The 16,781-nt window shown below is 38.9% G+C and overlaps 1 protein-coding gene across 5 annotated transcripts in view; it reads right to left on the bottom strand.

The window, feature by feature from the left end:
* The window catches only part of FBXO11 (F-box protein 11), a 100,861-nt gene that overhangs the window by 13,308 nt on the left and 70,772 nt on the right, over positions 1 to 16,781 (bottom strand). For all 5 annotated transcript variants that reach the window (XM_032178508.2, XM_032178507.2, XM_058428787.1 and 2 more), the window contains exons 5-13: positions 15,044 to 15,173; positions 13,967 to 14,050; positions 13,758 to 13,890; positions 12,138 to 12,244; positions 11,943 to 12,054; positions 11,746 to 11,852; positions 11,523 to 11,660; positions 2,376 to 2,593; positions 1,456 to 1,541 (exon numbers count right to left, since the gene is read on the bottom strand). In XM_032178508.2, the coding sequence (XP_032034399.1) occupies positions 1,456 to 1,541; positions 2,376 to 2,593; positions 11,523 to 11,660; positions 11,746 to 11,852; positions 11,943 to 12,054; positions 12,138 to 12,244; positions 13,758 to 13,890; positions 13,967 to 14,050; positions 15,044 to 15,173 (1,115 nt within the window). The remainder of the gene's footprint in view (positions 1 to 1,455; positions 1,542 to 2,375; positions 2,594 to 11,522; positions 11,661 to 11,745; positions 11,853 to 11,942; positions 12,055 to 12,137; positions 12,245 to 13,757; positions 13,891 to 13,966; positions 14,051 to 15,043; positions 15,174 to 16,781) is intronic.

Below are 16,781 nucleotides of genomic sequence, written 5' to 3'. Positions count from 1 at the left end.
TCCTTATCAATATTTAATGGTATCTACCTCACAGTGTTGATGTGAATATTATATGACTTAACTCAGGTTAAGATGCTCCGCAGAGTGCCTACACTTAGTAAAGCTTTATGTAAGTATTAACCAGGTTAGAGTTACCAGAAGCGAAAGCCCAGGCACATATTGATGTCTGGCACACAGATATCTACTGATTGTTTGCTGATTTAATGTTCCTAAAACTTTAATGAGGAATAAATATTTTCTTTCTGTAATTAGTACAAAGTACATTAAACTACCAGAGAAACAATTTATTAACTATTAAAAAACAGAGTGAAACTATGGAAACCGCAGATACTCCTTGGGACTAAGGTCTTATTTATATTTTCATTCCTGGTATCTGGCATAGTGCCTATGAATAAACATCACAGAATAATCTTTATTAAGAATTTAGGCCAGGCGTGGTGGCTCATACCTGTAATCCCAGCAATCTGGGAGGCTGAGGCTGAAACAGGCAGATCACTTGAGGCCAGGGGTTGAAGACCAGCCTGGCCAACATGGCAAAACTTGTCTCTATTAAAAATGCAAAAATGGCCGGGCACGGTGGCTCACGCCTGTAACCCCAGCAGTTTGGGAGACCGAGGTGGGTGGATCACAAGGTCAGGAGATCGAGATCATCCTGGCTAACACGGTGAAACCCCATCTCTACTAAAAATACAAAAAATTAGCCGGGCGTGGTGGCGGGCGCCTGTAGTCCCAGCTACTCGGGAGGCAGAGGCAGGAGAATGGCATGAACCTGGGAGGTGGAGCTTGCAGTGAGCTGAGATTGCGCCACTGCACTCCAGCCTGGGCGACAGAGTGAGACTCCGTCTCAAAAAAAAAAAAAAAAAGCAAAATTGAGCCGGGCATAGTAACATGCACCTGTAATCCCAGCTACTCTGGAGGCTGAAGCATAAGAATCACTTGAACCTGGGAGGCAGGGGTTGCTGTGAGCTGAGATTGCATCACTGCACTCCAGCCTAGGCAACAGAGTGAGACTCTGTCTCAACAACAACGACGACAACAAAAATTAAAGGGCAGCGCATGAGACTCACACCTGCAATCCCAGAATTTTGGGAGACCAAGGCGGGAAGATCGCCTGAGGCCAGGAGTTCAAGACCAGCCTGGGCAACGTGGCAAAACCCAGCCTCTACAAATAAACAAGTGGGGCATGGTGGCACATGCCTGTAGTCCTAGCTACCAGGGAGGCTGAAGCAGGAAGATCACTTTGAGCCTAGAAGTCTGAGGCTGCTGTGAGCCATGTTTGTGCCACTGCACTCCAGTCTGCACAAGAGAGTAAGACGTCAACTCTTTAAAAAAGAAAAAAATTAAAGAGCTGGATCAGTGCTTCCATTTGGGTAGTTTCAAAATGTTCCATCATTTTGCTAATATCAAGAAGACATACAAATCTGTAAGTTTTATAGAACAAAACCATATGCTTACCATAAATGTCATTTCCTTCAATAAGGCCTCGTCCATCACCAAAGATGTAAACTCCTCCTTGATTTCCATTAAATATAGAATTTCCCCTATAATTATGTGAAATAAAAAAAAAGAAGACATCTATTCAGCCAAACTTACTTGTTTTGTACAACTGTAAGGCCCCCCATGGTCATATAACAAATTATGTAACTTCTAAGGCCTCAATTTCTTCGTTATTTCTAAGGCCTAAGACTTTGGAAAAGTTACACTACTATTTGAGAGAACATATGTAGCATTCTTAAAAATTCCCCTCAAAACAGCTAATACATTCAAAACAATTTTTTAGCTGATCTAGAAACATTTGATGAATATTAACAAGATGGAAATCCCAAAATCTACTTCCATAAAGCCAATGGAAAATAAAATTTGACAATTAAAAATAATTCATAGTGTTTGATTAAATTATAATACCTCTGGTTCTACAATTTTGGCTTATTAAGGGAAAATGACAGCTTACAGTTTTTGACTTTTTGATAATTTTAGTCTTTCTGGTCAAGAATCTTTGAGATATTTTTCCTGAGTTATTCTATTTGCTAACTATCAGAAAAAAGAAGACAAAGTCCTTCAAGCTCCAAGGGGAGGTAACAGCCCTATTTACTCATCTATAATGCAGTTTAATGAATTTAAAATAAAAATCACAGCATTTGCAATTTTTCATAATATCACATATGGTTTATATCACTAATGAAAAAAAAAACACCAAAAAATAAATCTGCAATAGCTATGGCTCATTCAGATGCATAGACTTTAACTAGGAAAATCTATTTTATAGTAGTCAAATGTCTAACAAAAGCTTTTAAGAGTTAAAGCTCAGTATCTTGACTTTTAAGACAAACCTTTAAGTGAAAAAGTAATTTTCACCCATAATTATATGTAAATACCTTATTGTTGGGTCACTATTTGAGGTAATCCATACACCTGCAAAGTTGTTTGCATAGATTTTATTCTCTATGAATTGTCCTCTTCCTTTTTCATGGACATATATTCCTCCAGTCTGCCCATGGTGAATTTCACATCGAACCACTGTGGGGTTAGCATAGGCTTTTACTTCAAAGCCTGCTATCCTATTTCTGTGTATGTTGCAACTTTCAAAGTAACCCTGAAAAATACAGAAATTAAATCTGTAGGTAAAGGCCACTTTACAAAAAATGAAATGCCATTTAAAAAGCATTTCAATGCATATCTAAAAATTAAGTATTAGAAACATTTAAGGCTGGGCGTGGTGACTCACGCCTGTAATCCCAGCGCTTTGGGAGCCCTAGGAAGGTGGACCACCTGAGGTCAGGAGGAGACCAGCCTGGCCAACATGATGAAACCCTGTCTCTACTAAAAATACAAAAATTAGCTGGGTGAGGTGGCTCACACCTGTAATCCCAGCTACTTGGGAGGCTGAGGCAGGAGAATTGCTTGAACCCGGGAGTCAGAGGTTGCAGTGAGCCGAGATTGCGCCACTGCACTCCAGCCTGGGTGACAAGAGCGAAACTCCATCTCAAAACAAATTTTTAAAAAGTTTAAGAATAAAAAATAGGTATATACACTAAGCTTCAAGTAATAATCATGGAAAGAAAAAGATTTAAATGTTTTAATTTTTTTTTTTTAACAGACAAGGTCTCACTCTGTTGTCCAGGCTGGAGTACAGTGGCACAACCATAGCTCATGCAGCCTCAAACAATCCTCCCACCTCAGCCTCTTGAGTAGCTAGGACTATAGAAAGGCACACACCACCATGCCTGGCTAATGATTTAAATGTTTTAGCAAAACAAAGAACTATACATCCTCTAATAAATCCAAGTACATTCAAAGGCATGAAGGAAAAACAGCAAAAGTGCTATTCAATAAATGTAGATGAATACCATTAACTAGTAAGTATATATCTTTCAACAAAAGGTTAAAGTCATTAAGAATATAAACCCTGGCTGCCCTAAAAATGTCCCAACAAGTCAGCTTCTAAAAGTTGTGGCTGGGCCTCCCAGCGCTTTTGGAAGGCCAAGCGGGGAGGACTGCTTGAGCCCTGGAGCTCGAGACCAGCCTGGGTAACATAGTGAGACGTTGTCTCTACAGAAAAAGTTAAAAACAAAATTAGCCAGGTGTGGTGGGATGTGCCTATAGGCCTAGTTACTAGGGAGGCTGAGGTGGGAGGATTGTTTGAGCCTGGGAGGTTGAGGCTGCAGTGAGCCATAATCACATCATCGCACTCCAGCCTGGACAATAGAGTCTCAAAAATAAATAAAGGTTGACCAAAGAACACAATCAGAGTCTTAAAATAAGAGCAATTTTTAAAAAAAGTTCACCTTAGCCCATTAACAGAGAACTGGCTAAATACAATGTTTTTGAAAACTTACGTTCATCCTACACATGTTAAATGAAAAGAACAAGTTTTAAAGTAGAATACATTATGTATAATCTCAAGTTTGTTTAAAGGGAATTTGAAGGATGGAACAAAAATGTGAGATGATTATGAGTGGTAGAATTATGGATAATTATGTCTTTCTTCATACTCTGAATTTCTTAAATTTCCTATATGGTGGACATGTTTTACTTTGATAATGATAATGGAAGTCACCATAATTCTGATATCCTAAGGCCAAAGACTCAATGCAGACTGGATATTAAGAAAACACTGGATGTGCTTACTCTCTTTCCTCTTTAAAATCCTTTCAGCACTAAGTATTTTTCTCATGTTAGTTCCATGTATTTTGCCTTATATTATTTCTATAGTTATATATGTCAATTTCTACCCCATCATAAGCTCCTGTCTGGACTATTCTAACTTCTAGAGCTTGTATGTAAGACTTTACACACAGTAAGTACTCAAACAGGATTTGATGAATTTTTTGCCAAATTTAGTAGAGGATAAAAAGGGGATATTCTGAATACTCTAGTATACTACATGTTTAACTCTTCAAGAAAATAGACCTCCAAGAATAACATACAGAGTAGTTTTCAGACTTCATTTTCTAATAAAGAACAAATTATCTATAAATTATATCTCTACATTTGGATTATAATCTTATTCTTTTTTAAAACAAATCAGGAGCTATATAAAAGATAGCATCTTCAAATATAAAACTTCTTTCTTTGATTTTATACAGAATAAAATGAATACACACTGGGTGTATAAATACACTGTTACGGCAAAACTGACCATCAAAAAAACAAAAGAGGCTAGACAAAGAGACCTTAATACTAGACTAGTATTATTCACCATTTCAGATGTTTTCACCCATGAGGAGGGAGTACAATTAGTATAACTCTTAGTCTCTCTCTGCCAAGAGTTGAATGACACATCTGGTGGATTTTGTTTTTTCTTTTTTTCTTTCTTTTTTTTTTTTTTTAGAGACAGGCTCTCACTCTGTTGCCTGGGTTGGAGTGCAAGGGTGCAATCACTTACTGAAGCCTCAACCTCCTGGGCTCAAACGATCCTCCCCACTCAACCTCCCAAGTAGCTGAGACCACGGATGCATGGCACCAAGCCTGGCCAATTTTTGTTTTTAGTAGAGATGGAGTTTCATCATGTTGCCCAGGCTGGTCTCAAACTTTCAGCCTCAAGCAATCCTCCCGCCTTGGCCTCTCAAAGTGCTGGGATTACAGGTGTGAGCCACCATGCCAGGCCGACAAATCTGACTGGTAAACTTTTACAGCACTGCAAGCAAAATTTGATTATCTCTGAATGCAGTGATCCAGTAAAAAAAAAATTGATATACACTGACTAGATAATTTTTTTTTTTTTAGTTTTGTTTTAAGATTAAGAGATCAATAGTACACAATTTTTTTTTTTTTTTTTTTTTTTTTTTCCTGTCACCCAGGCTGGAGTGCAGTGGCACGATCTCGGCTCACTGCAACCTCCACCTCCCAGGTTCACACCATTCTCCTGCCTTAGCCTCCCGAGTAGCTGGGACTACAGGCACTGCCACCATGCCCAGCTAATTTTTTGTATTTTTAGTAGAGACACGGTTTCACCAAGTTAGCCAGGATGGTCTCGATCTCCTAACCTCATGATCCACCTGCTTCGGCCTCCCAAAGTGCTGGGATTACAGGCGTGAGCCACCGCGCCCGGCCGATCCACAAGTTTTTTAAGGCAAATAGCAGCCCTCTCCCTCATTTCCTTTATCCAGAGGCCCCCACTTTTAATTCTTTTAGCTGATTCCTTTGATTCACCTTTATTTTATTAAGTAACACACTGTACTTAATCTTGACTTTCCAGTTTTAGGTATTATCCACTGACTTCTATTATGGGAGAGCAGAATTTAGCTCTCCTACCTCTCTATCCCCCACAATATATACCCACACATTGTATCCTTTCAGTATAGTTTTACCTTAATTTTGGTTACATTAGTGTGCTATTCAGAGTTGAGCCATAAAATATGACTTCTTTGCTGCAGAACTTTTTAGATTTTTTTCTCCTTGGCTTAGCTTTCTAGTGACAACTCTATCCTAAACTTGTTGCTAGTTGTCCAAATCACCTCTTCTTATTTTTTTGAGACAGAGTCTCACTCTGCTGCCCAGGATGGAGTGCAGTGGCCCAGTCTTGGCTCACTGCAACCTGTGCCTCTCAAGTTCAAGCGATTCTCCTGCATCATCTCCTATAAATCACCTCTTAATACATTTACATTTGGTTTACCAATTTATCTTTCTGAACAGCTTTACCGGAGCTTTAACTTGCTCTAATCTGGTTGGCTGCCCTGGTCACAGGCATGCAGTCATTTACCACATTGTATTAATAATTTAGGTTAAGGATTAAAAATGTCACTTAATTCCATCAAATATGGAGTTTATAATCTGTATCTGTTGTTTCAGAGTAACTTTCAAGAAAACAAAGCAGCAAAAAGTTTTCTTTTCTCAATGACCTTAAAATGAGAAGCCTCTACATTGGCACAACAATGATTTTACTACCTTTAGAAATGACAAAGATTGATTGACTTACAGTTTCATAATTTTGCAAGGAAACTTATCTTTATTATGGATTCAGCTAATGTAATTTTGCTTCAAGATTTTTTTTTTTTTTTTTTTGAGTCAGAGTCTCTGTTGCCCAGGCTGGAGTGCAGTGGTGCAATTTCGGCTCACTGCAACCTCTGCCTCCTGGGTTCAAGTGATTCTCCTGCCTCAGCCTCCCGAGGAGCTGGGCCTTTTGGTGTGAGCCACTACGCCCAGCTAATTTTTGTATTTTTAGTAGAGATGGGGTTTCACTATGTTGGCCAGGCTGGTCTAGAACTCCTGACCTCAAGTGATCTGCTCGCCTCGGCTTCCTGAAGTGCTAGGATTATAGGCAAGAGCCACTGAACCCGGCCTGCTTCAAGATATATTTTAATAAAATGCAACTATTTTGTTAAGAGATATCTCTACTACAAAATAAATCAATAATATAGAACTGTAAGGAATTCGAATTTTAAAAAAAAATTTTTTTTTTTTGAGGTGGAGTTTCACAGTCTCCCAGGCTGGAGTGCAGTGTTTTGATGTTGGTTCATTGCAACCTCCAAATCCCAGGTTCAAGCAATTTTCATGCCTCAGCCTCCAAAGCAGCTGGGATTACAGGCGGATGCCACCATGCCCAGCTAATTTTTTTATTTTTAGTAGGGACGGGGTTTTGCCATGTTGGCCAGGCTGGTCTCGAACTCCTGGCCTCAAGTGATCCACCTGCCTTGGCCTCCCAAAGCGCTGCGATTACAGGGCTACCAAGCCTGGCCAAAAAAAATTTTTTAAGAAGACGGGAATCTCCCTGTCACCCAAGCTGGAGCTATCACAGCTCATTACAACCTTGAACTCCTGGGCTCAATCAATCCTCTTGCCTCAGCCTTCCAAGTAGCTAGGATTATAGGTGTGTGCCACCATGCCCAGCTAATTTTTAGAACATTTCTTTCGTAGAGATACGGTCTGTCTTGCCCAGGTTGATCTTGAGCTCCTGGGTTCATGCAGTCCTCATGCCTCAACCTCCCGAAGTGCTGGGATTACAGGTGTGAGCCACTGTGCCCAGCCTCTGCTTTGTCTTTTAATGCAAACCACAAAAGTTCCAACATGTATAAATTTTTTGAAGTAAAAGATTCTTTATTAAATATGACAAAGTAGGCCAGGCACGGTGGATCTCTTGAAGTCAGGAGTTGTAGACCAGCCTGGCCAACATGGTGAAACCCTGTCTGTACTAAAAACACAAAAGTTAGCTGTGCATGCTGGCAGGCATCTGTACTCCCACCTACTCGGGAGACTGAAGCACAAGAATTGCTTGAAGCCTCGAAGGTGGAGGTTGCAGTGAGCCGCAACTGCACCACTGCACTCCAGCCTGGGTGACAGAGACTCTTGTCTCAAAAAAAAAAAAAAGACAAAATAAAAGGCATTCAAGAGTTTCACAAGAAACTCTCCAGATTAAGAAGAGAAAAATGCTATCTTCATTGAAATAAACTTCCACAACTCTAATCTATAACAACACTTACCAAATACTGTGAAATCTGGGTAAGAAAGAGGAGGGTGCTGGGAACTAACCAATGTTAGTACCTTAGACTTTCAATGAAGGGTAGTTTTCCCCAAGTAACTAAAGGCTATAATAAGCTTAGCTTATTATTATCTTCTAACCGAAGTGATGAAATCTAATGGCATGAATATGCCATGAATTTTTTTATTTTTTGGACAGAGTCTCACTCCTCTGTCGCCCAGGCTGGAGTGCAGTGGCATGATCTTGGGTCACTGCAACCTCTACCTCCCACCTCCCCACTTCAAGTGATTCTCATGCCTCAATCTCCTGAGAAGCTGGGATTACAGGCACACGCCACCACGAGGCAGCGTTTCACTGTGTTGGCCAGGCTGGTCTTGAACTCCTGGGCTCAAGTGATCTGCCTACCTTGTCCTCCCAAAGTGTTAGGATTACAGGCGTGACCCACTGCACCCGGCCTCAAAACATTTTATAGCAATTTGGCATTGCTATGACATTTTATTTATTTATTTATTTATTTTTTGAGACAGAGTCTTGCTCTGTCGCCCAGGCTGGAGTGCAGTGGCACGATCTTGGCTCACTGCAACCTGTGCCTCCTGGATTCAAGTGATTCTCTTGCCTTAGCCTCTCGAGTAGCTGGGACTTGAGGCATGCGCCAACATGCCCGGCTAATTTATGTATTTTTAGTAGAGACAGGGTTTCACCATGTTGGCCAGGTTGTTCTCGAATTCCTGACCTCAGGTGATCTGCCTGCTCGGTCACCCAAAGTGCTGGGATTATAGGCATGAGCCACCACGCCTGGCCTGCTATGACATTTTAATCTTATTTTACAAAAGTAACAACTCTGCACTGAACTGAATATTAAACAAACAAAAGACAATTGGAGAACTGTGAACATTAACAGAAATTTTGATGATATTAAGGAATTATTCCTAATTATTGAGGAGTGGATTAGCACTGTGGTTATGTGAAAGAAAAAAAACAACACCCATCTTTTAAGGACACATGGTAAAATATTTACAAGAGATGATGAAGTCTGGTATTTACTTCAAAATAATCCAGAGTGGAAAGACGGTAGTAAAACGTATGAGGTATAGATTAAACAAAATTGGCCATGAAATGATAGTTGTTGAAGGCAGACAATTGGTACCTGGAGAGTCATTATACTATTCTCTCTACTTCAGTGTATGTTAGAAATATTTCATTAAAAAACATAAAATTAGAGGCAAGACCCACACTGGAAGCAAAATAATAACAGAAAAACAAACAAAACTATGGAGACGTGGTAAGGAATACAGATTTGAGGAACTCACACAACATTAAACAGGACAGAACACAGCAATAAAAATAACAAGAAAGAGAGCTAACTTTCTAAAGAAAGGAACACATGGAACAGAAAAATAGTAAAACAATACAACATCAGCAAAAGCCAAAATCTGGATACTGAGGTAGAAGAGCAATCTTTCAAGCAAAGCAGAAAGAAAAAAAACCCAGTGTGATCTCAGAGTTCTCAGCCATGCTCAATGCTAGAATAGAAAAATGTCTACAGAATCGTGAGGGAAAGAAATAAACTCAGATAAGTTAAAAGGCAATGGATAGGGATTCTCACATGGCAAGAATTCAAGCTACAATACCCATAAGCCTTTCTTAAAAAAAAAAAACAAACAAAAAATGGCTGGATGACAAAACCTAGCCACACCAAGAATGAATCAAAATTTAAATTCAAGAATGGAGAAACCATGATAAAAGAACTAATGATAAATACAGAATAAATATAGACCAGTAACTGTAGGAATGCAAGTATTTTAAACCTTTGCAAAATAAAAATAAAAATGATGGGGTGGAGATAGATTGAAATACTTCATAAACCTTAAAATGTATAAATCTCATTAATCTTTAATGGAAATATCTATCTACAGCATTGCCTAGACTTATTTTTAAAAATGCTGTAATATTTACAAGCCCAAATCTATTCTTTAAAATGGTATAAGGAGCGTGTGTGTGATGGAGTAACTTACTATGTGAACTTTAATAAGGGACCATCCCATCACCAGAGGTCTTTCAAAAATGAACTTGGCCAGGCGTGGTGGCTCACGCCTGAAATCCCATGCAATGGCACACATCTTACATCTTGGCTCACTGCAACCTCTGTCTCCTGGGCTCAAGTGATCCTCCTGTCTCAGCCCCCCAAGTAGCTGGGATTACGGGTGTGAGCCACCATGCTCAGCTAATTTTTGTATTTTTTGTAGAGACGGAGTTTCACCATGTTGTTCAGGATGGTTTTGAACTCCTGAGCCCAAGCGATCCAACTGCCTTGGCCTCCCAAAGTGCTGGGATTACAGGTGTGAGCCATTGCACCTGGTCATAGTCTAGTTTAGTTTAAAAAAAGAGCTCTGCCTTGGCCAGGTGCGGTGGCTCATGGCTGTAATCCCAGGACTTTGGGAGGCCGAGGCAGGTGTATCACTTGAGGCCAGGAGTTCAAGACCAGCCTGACCAAAATGGTGAAACGCTGTTTCTACTAAAAATACAAAATTAGGCAGGCGTGGTGGTGCATGCCTATAATCCCAGCTACTTGGAAGGCTGAGACAGGAGAATCACTTGAACCAGGAGGTGGAGGTTGCAGTGAGCCAAGATCACACCACTGCCATTGCCTGGGCAACAAGGGTGAAACTCGGTCTCAAAAAAAAGAACAATGATAATAAAAAATTTTCTTTGTCATTGAAAATTTGTATATATGAATCCAACATTCCTAGGATTGCTTAATATTGTATAATAGGCAACAAAACCTCACCATAATCCTATTTGCTACAATGTGATGACCCTCTCTCCCATCTCGGACACCGCAACAGAAAATTTTACCAATACTGTATATTAGGACTTGAAAATTACCTCAGGGAAAATTTGACATTAAATGAAAAAAAATCTGAAAAGACATTCAAAACATTATTTTGAAATGGTGATCTCAGAGCTCAAAAAGTCATGTCTCTAGAAAATTATGTAAAACTATATAGTAATATTTAAAACACAGTATATTCCATAAGGATGCCTAATGTTAACTGCTGCATAATGGTTTTAAAATTGATATTTTATTACTATATCTCCTATTAAAGTTCTGCCAGTTTAAAATTTTCAAGAGGAATTAAATGAAAAGCAAAATAACGATGAAACCATTATTTCTCAAAGTATACTCTACAGACAAACAGTGTTAGATTCGCTTACGATGTTTATTAAAAATACATATTCTAAGCCCCATCCTTGGAAATTTTGATTTATTAAACCTGAGGATACAGGAATTTTCATTAAAACAGAAAGCTTTTGGGTGGCTTTTATGAACACACATTTGAGACTTAATTAACTAGTTATACCTTACTCCCCTCAAAGATCACATATATTGCCTAAGAACGCTATCACCTCTACATGGATATGTCTGGTGCATAAATTTACAGAATAAATATTTCATATTGATTTTAAAATATAACGCTGAAATTGCTTTTAAACCTATCCTCTTCAATTCAGATAATTTGGCGATGAGAAAATAATGCTGAAACATACTTGGAATCTAACTGATACAGAAGTCGGTTTTTCTATTAAAAATAAGTGTTCTTACCATGCCATGATCAAATGTGAACACACCAACATCACGTCCATGATGAATATGATTCCGTCTAATAATTGGGTTTCCATGATTTTTAACCCAAATCCCAGCTAACGCATTATTGGAAATTTCATTATCCTCATATATTCCCTACAACAAGTAATCAGCAACAAACATCAGTAGAGCTTTTAAACATTTTTTAAAAAGAAAAAAATCCCACAAAATTCAAAAATACCTGTGCATGATCTGTTATATACAGTCCAACATTTTCACAGTCGCTGATGTTACAGTGCTTGATGGTGGGACATGCTCCTTGACCACTAACACATACTGCAGAACCAACTGTAGAAAAATTATTCATTTATGTAAAAACCTACTGGGCAACATGCAGTGACTCAAAATTTTATTGTAAAATATAAAGAAAACACTAACCTGTACATGTACTTCGGATGATACAGTGATCAATAATAGGGCTACAATTTACTGTAATCTCTAAGCAGTGGTGTGCATTGTGGTGTTGTGCAGATTTGTCATCAGGGTTAAACTGAAAAGTAAAAATTTTGTTTGAAATAAACAATTACTGCCTTTATGATTTCAATGTGTATTTTAAATCTTAACATTTCTTACCCTTATTGTCATATATCCAACATAAGCATCTTCAGAGCCTTCCATAAAAACGAAGGTTGAATCTCTAGTGTTTTCAATTATAACTTTGTCTGCCACTTTCCCAGGTGCTGTGGAGAAGATATTTTAAATATTACCTTTATTCGATTTCAACAGATGGGTATCTTTATGGAGGGGGAACTTACTAAAAACATTAGTACTGAGTAGTAGGACTAATAATCACTATCAGTTAACTCTGTTTCATCATCAGCCTTTACTGTATTCAAATCCATGCATAGTAATACTTCTAATAACATTTAACTATAAATACTATGAATATAAAATGCAATGGCATATTAAAAAATGGTTTCTTGTGGAAACAAAAACAAAAAATGGTTTCTTGTGGAAACCATTCTGTTTCCAGCAGCAGCACTGAAAACAGAAGCTCAAGAAGAGAAGAGATCTCTATTTAAATTTATTTCCAACAGTGGCCTCAATTTAGAAAGTAATAAAATCACCGGACAAAAATTTGCTCTAATCTATACTCCCCATCTTCATGGAGAGATAGAGGAAGAAAGCAAAAGAGGCTGTGAATGCAAATTTCACTAGCAAATAATAATTACTAGCTGTCTTAAAATGTTCTATGTACTGTATCCTCAACATAAAAAAAAAAAAAACACAAATCTTCAAATGACTCAGTGTTTGACAGATATTACATTTATTCTTAGAAACCTGACCATAAATAGCTTTGAAATAGCACAAAAGTATTTAAAAATTCTATTTCAGTTCCTTTAAAAACATAGCAATAAAAACATTAGCATCTTTCTTTGCAATTCTCCTGCCTCAGACTCCAGAGTAGCTGGGATTACAGGAGCACACCACTACACCTGGCTAATTTTTTTTGTATTTTTAGTAGAGATGGGGTTTCACCATGTTGGCCGGGCCAGTCTTCAACTCCTGACCTGAAGTGATCCACCCACCTCAGCCCCCCAAAGTACTGGGATTACAGGTGTGAGCCACCGCACCCGGCCGCATCTTTATTTTCAAATGAAAGATGAAAAAACTCTTTTTCTTTGTTTAATGAATAACTGAAGGCAACTGGAGGAAGTACTAACATCAGGAAACATACACAGCCAGGCATAGTGGCTCACGCCTGTAATCCCAGCACTTTGGGAGGCCAAGATAGGCAGATTGCCTAAGGTCAGGAGTTTGAGACCAGCCGGGCCAACGTGGCGAAACCCTATGTCTGCTAAAAATACAAAAATTAGCCAGGCATGGTGGTGCATGCCTATAATCCCAGCTACTTGAGAGGCTGAGGCATGAGAATTGCTTGAACCCAGGAGGCAGAGGTTGCAGTGAACCGAAATTGTGTCACTGCACTCTAGCCTGGGTGACATAGCTAGACTCTGCATCAAAAAAAAAAAAAAAAAGTTGGGGGGGCAGAAAAATTTATATACAGCTATAATTTCTGAACTCTTATGTTTTCATTTCCTTCACTTAAAATATGTGTAATATCTTCATTCCTACTTTACCAGCAGGATATTATAAAAATTCAACTGGATTTTAAGTCACTAGCATTTTGAAAATCCTATCACATAAATGAGTAAAATATTAAAATTTTAATGACAATGCATTTCAAAATACCTGCACCAATCATGGTGATTGGAGATTCAATATATATCCATTCATCAGTATATATTCCAGAATGAACAAAGATAAGTCCATCAAAATGAGCCTCTTGTACCCCACCAAGGGCATCTTCAATAGTATCATAATACTAGAAAAAAATAAATGTGTCAGTACACAACTGAAAGATTACCATTTTAAGTCATAAAAATAAAAATCAAACATACCAACATATTTTCTCTTCCTTTATATCTTGCAGGGTTACTGTAGAAATGTTCAGCAAATCCTGGCTTTACATGTGCACCTTTATACTAAAATGTCAAAAACAAAACCAGTGACTACTAACATAAACCTTATATTTAAATTAACGTACAACTGCATGAACAACTTTTATTACAAATCAAAAATAATTCTCAACTATTCCAAATAATTTTCTGTCATAAAGTACAATGTAAAATCTAAAACAAGTTATGATCCAGTAATATCCAGAAACAAAGAACAGGGTTTCTCAATCTCAGCATTACTGATATTTTGGGTCAGTTAATTCTTTGTTATGGGGGCTGTCCTGTGCATTGTAGGATGTTTAGAGGTATCCCTGGCCTCACCCCGCCAAATAGCAGCAGCACACTCTCCTCCCATTGTGACAATCAAAAAATGTCTCCCGACATTGCCAAATGTCGCGCAGAAAGCAAAATCATCTCCAGCTGAGTCACTCATGAAGGGCCGTATAACAATTAAGCTAAATGTGGAACTTTAAAACAACTGCTGAACACTAATAATTTAAATACAAGTTCAAACAGACCCACTGAAATCACAAGTGCTCTCAGGCTACTAATGCTTACTGTACTAACTTATTAAGGGATATGTCAGTAGTGAAAAGAATTGCTGAATACTCTGTTGGTTGATAATTGTTCATTAAAACCTACTCAACTTTTTTTTTTTTTCCCTGAGACAAGAGTCTTACTCTGTCGCCCAGGCTGGAGTGCAGCAGTGCAATCTCAGCTCTCCGCAACTCTACTTCCTGGGTTCAAGCGATTCTCCTGCCTTAGCCTCCCAAGTAGCTGGGACTACAGGCACGCGCCACCACATCTGGCTAATTTTTGTATTTTTAGAAGAGATGGAGTTTCGCCATGTTGGCCAAGCTGGTCTCGAACTCCTGACCTCAGGTAATCTGCCTACCTCAGCCTCCCAAGGTGCTGAGATTACAGGTGTGAGCCACCACGCCCAGCCTAAACTTATTTCTTAAAAGAAAGTTATTTATAAATGTATGATATAAACCAATATATTCTATTTATATTTCATACCAACTGCTGGAAACTCTCTTTCCAGGGATTTGGATGTTCATACTCTTCTGGATTAATCTGGTAGAATTTACCAGGTTCAGGATGCATCATAGGGCGAGTATATTCAAATACTTCCATATATAATCGTTTCCTGAACAGAGAAAGGAATTAAAATTTTCTTGATAAAATGTCCTTTAGATTAATACACTTTTGAACTATAACAATTATTGGAGGCCTCAAAAACTTGAGTAAGAAAGTAAGAATACACAAAAATGAATATTAAAACACAGGATATTTTTTTTTGAGACAGAGTCTCACTGTCATCCAGACTAGAATGCAAGTGGCACGATCTCGGCTCACTGCAACCTCCCTCTCCCAGGTTCAAGCGATTCTTCAGCCTCAGCCTCCTGAGTAGCTGAGATTATGGGCATGCGTCACCACGCCCAGCTAAAAACAGGATTTAAAATGTGAAAACGTTATTTTTCACATTTAAAATTTTCAGTGTAGTTGCATATGGAAATTATGTTTTTTTCCTTTTTTTTCCTTGAGACATAGTCTATTTCTATTACCCAGGCTGGAGTGCAGTGCCATGATCTCAGCTCACTGCAACCTCTGCCTCCTGGGCTCAAATGATCCTCCCAGACCTCAGCCTCCCAAGTAGCTGGGACTACAAGCACATGCTACCCAGGCTGGTCTTCAACTCTGGAGCTCAAGTGATTTACCCACCTCAGCCTCCCAAAGTGCTGGGATTACAGGCGTGAGCCACCATGCCTGGCTGAAAATTAGTTTTCCTGTGAAAATTTTCACAATGTAACTGCGTATGAAAATTAGTCCACACAGACCAACAAAAAGTTCCAATTTCCTTACAAACTGTTTACTCAGGAAGGGGAAAAAAAAGTTATCCTTACTGTAGAAACATCATGATTATCACTTAAAAAGATAATTTTTTCTTTTTCTTTTTGAGACATAGTCTCACTCCCATTGCGCACACTGGAGTGCAGAGGCGTGACCATGGCTCATTGCAGCCTTAACCTCCCAGGTTCAAGTGATCCTCTTGCCTTATTTATTTTTTTTTTTTTTGGAGAAATGAGGTCCCAGTATGTTGCCCAGGCTGGTCTCAAACTCCTGGGCTCAAGTAATCTGCCCACTTCAGCCTCCCAAAGTGCTGGGATTATAGGCGTGAGCCACTTCGCCTAGCCTAAAAAGATAATTTTCAGTAAAAATACTTTGAACTTAATTTGTCCTGTATCTTCAGTCCATTTACATCCTATCAAGAACCATCAAATCTTCAAACTGGAGTAATGGTTAACTATTATCATTTTTGGTACAGTGAGCAATGCTGTTTGGTTCTGCTGCTCTTCATTCTCGTTTCTCCTTTGTAATTTCTCTCTTAAATGTAAGGTGTGGGCCGGGCACAGTGGCTCATGCCTGTAATCCCAGCACTTTGGGAGGCTGAGGCAGAAGGATCACCTGAGGTCAGGAGTTCAAGACCAGCCTAGCCAACATGGTGAAACCCTGTCTCTACTAAAAATACAAAAAATAGCTGGGCATGGTGGCAGGCGCCTGTAATCCCAGCTACTCAGGAGGCTGAGGCAAGAGAATTGCTTGAACCCAGGAGGCAGAGGTTGCAGTGAGTGAAGATTGTGCCACTGCACTCCAGCCTGGGCAACAAGAACGAAACTCCGTCAAAAACAACAACAAAAACATACATATATATATAGTGCACATTTTGTGCATAATAAAAGTAATACACATAACC

The sequence above is a fragment of the Hylobates moloch genome, unplaced genomic scaffold (genome assembly GCF_009828535.3).
Source record: "Hylobates moloch isolate HMO894 unplaced genomic scaffold, HMol_V3 SCAFFOLD_15, whole genome shotgun sequence".
Taxonomy (NCBI): Eukaryota; Metazoa; Chordata; class Mammalia; order Primates; family Hylobatidae; genus Hylobates; species Hylobates moloch.
This window is presented reverse-complemented; position numbering and strand designations above follow the sequence as displayed.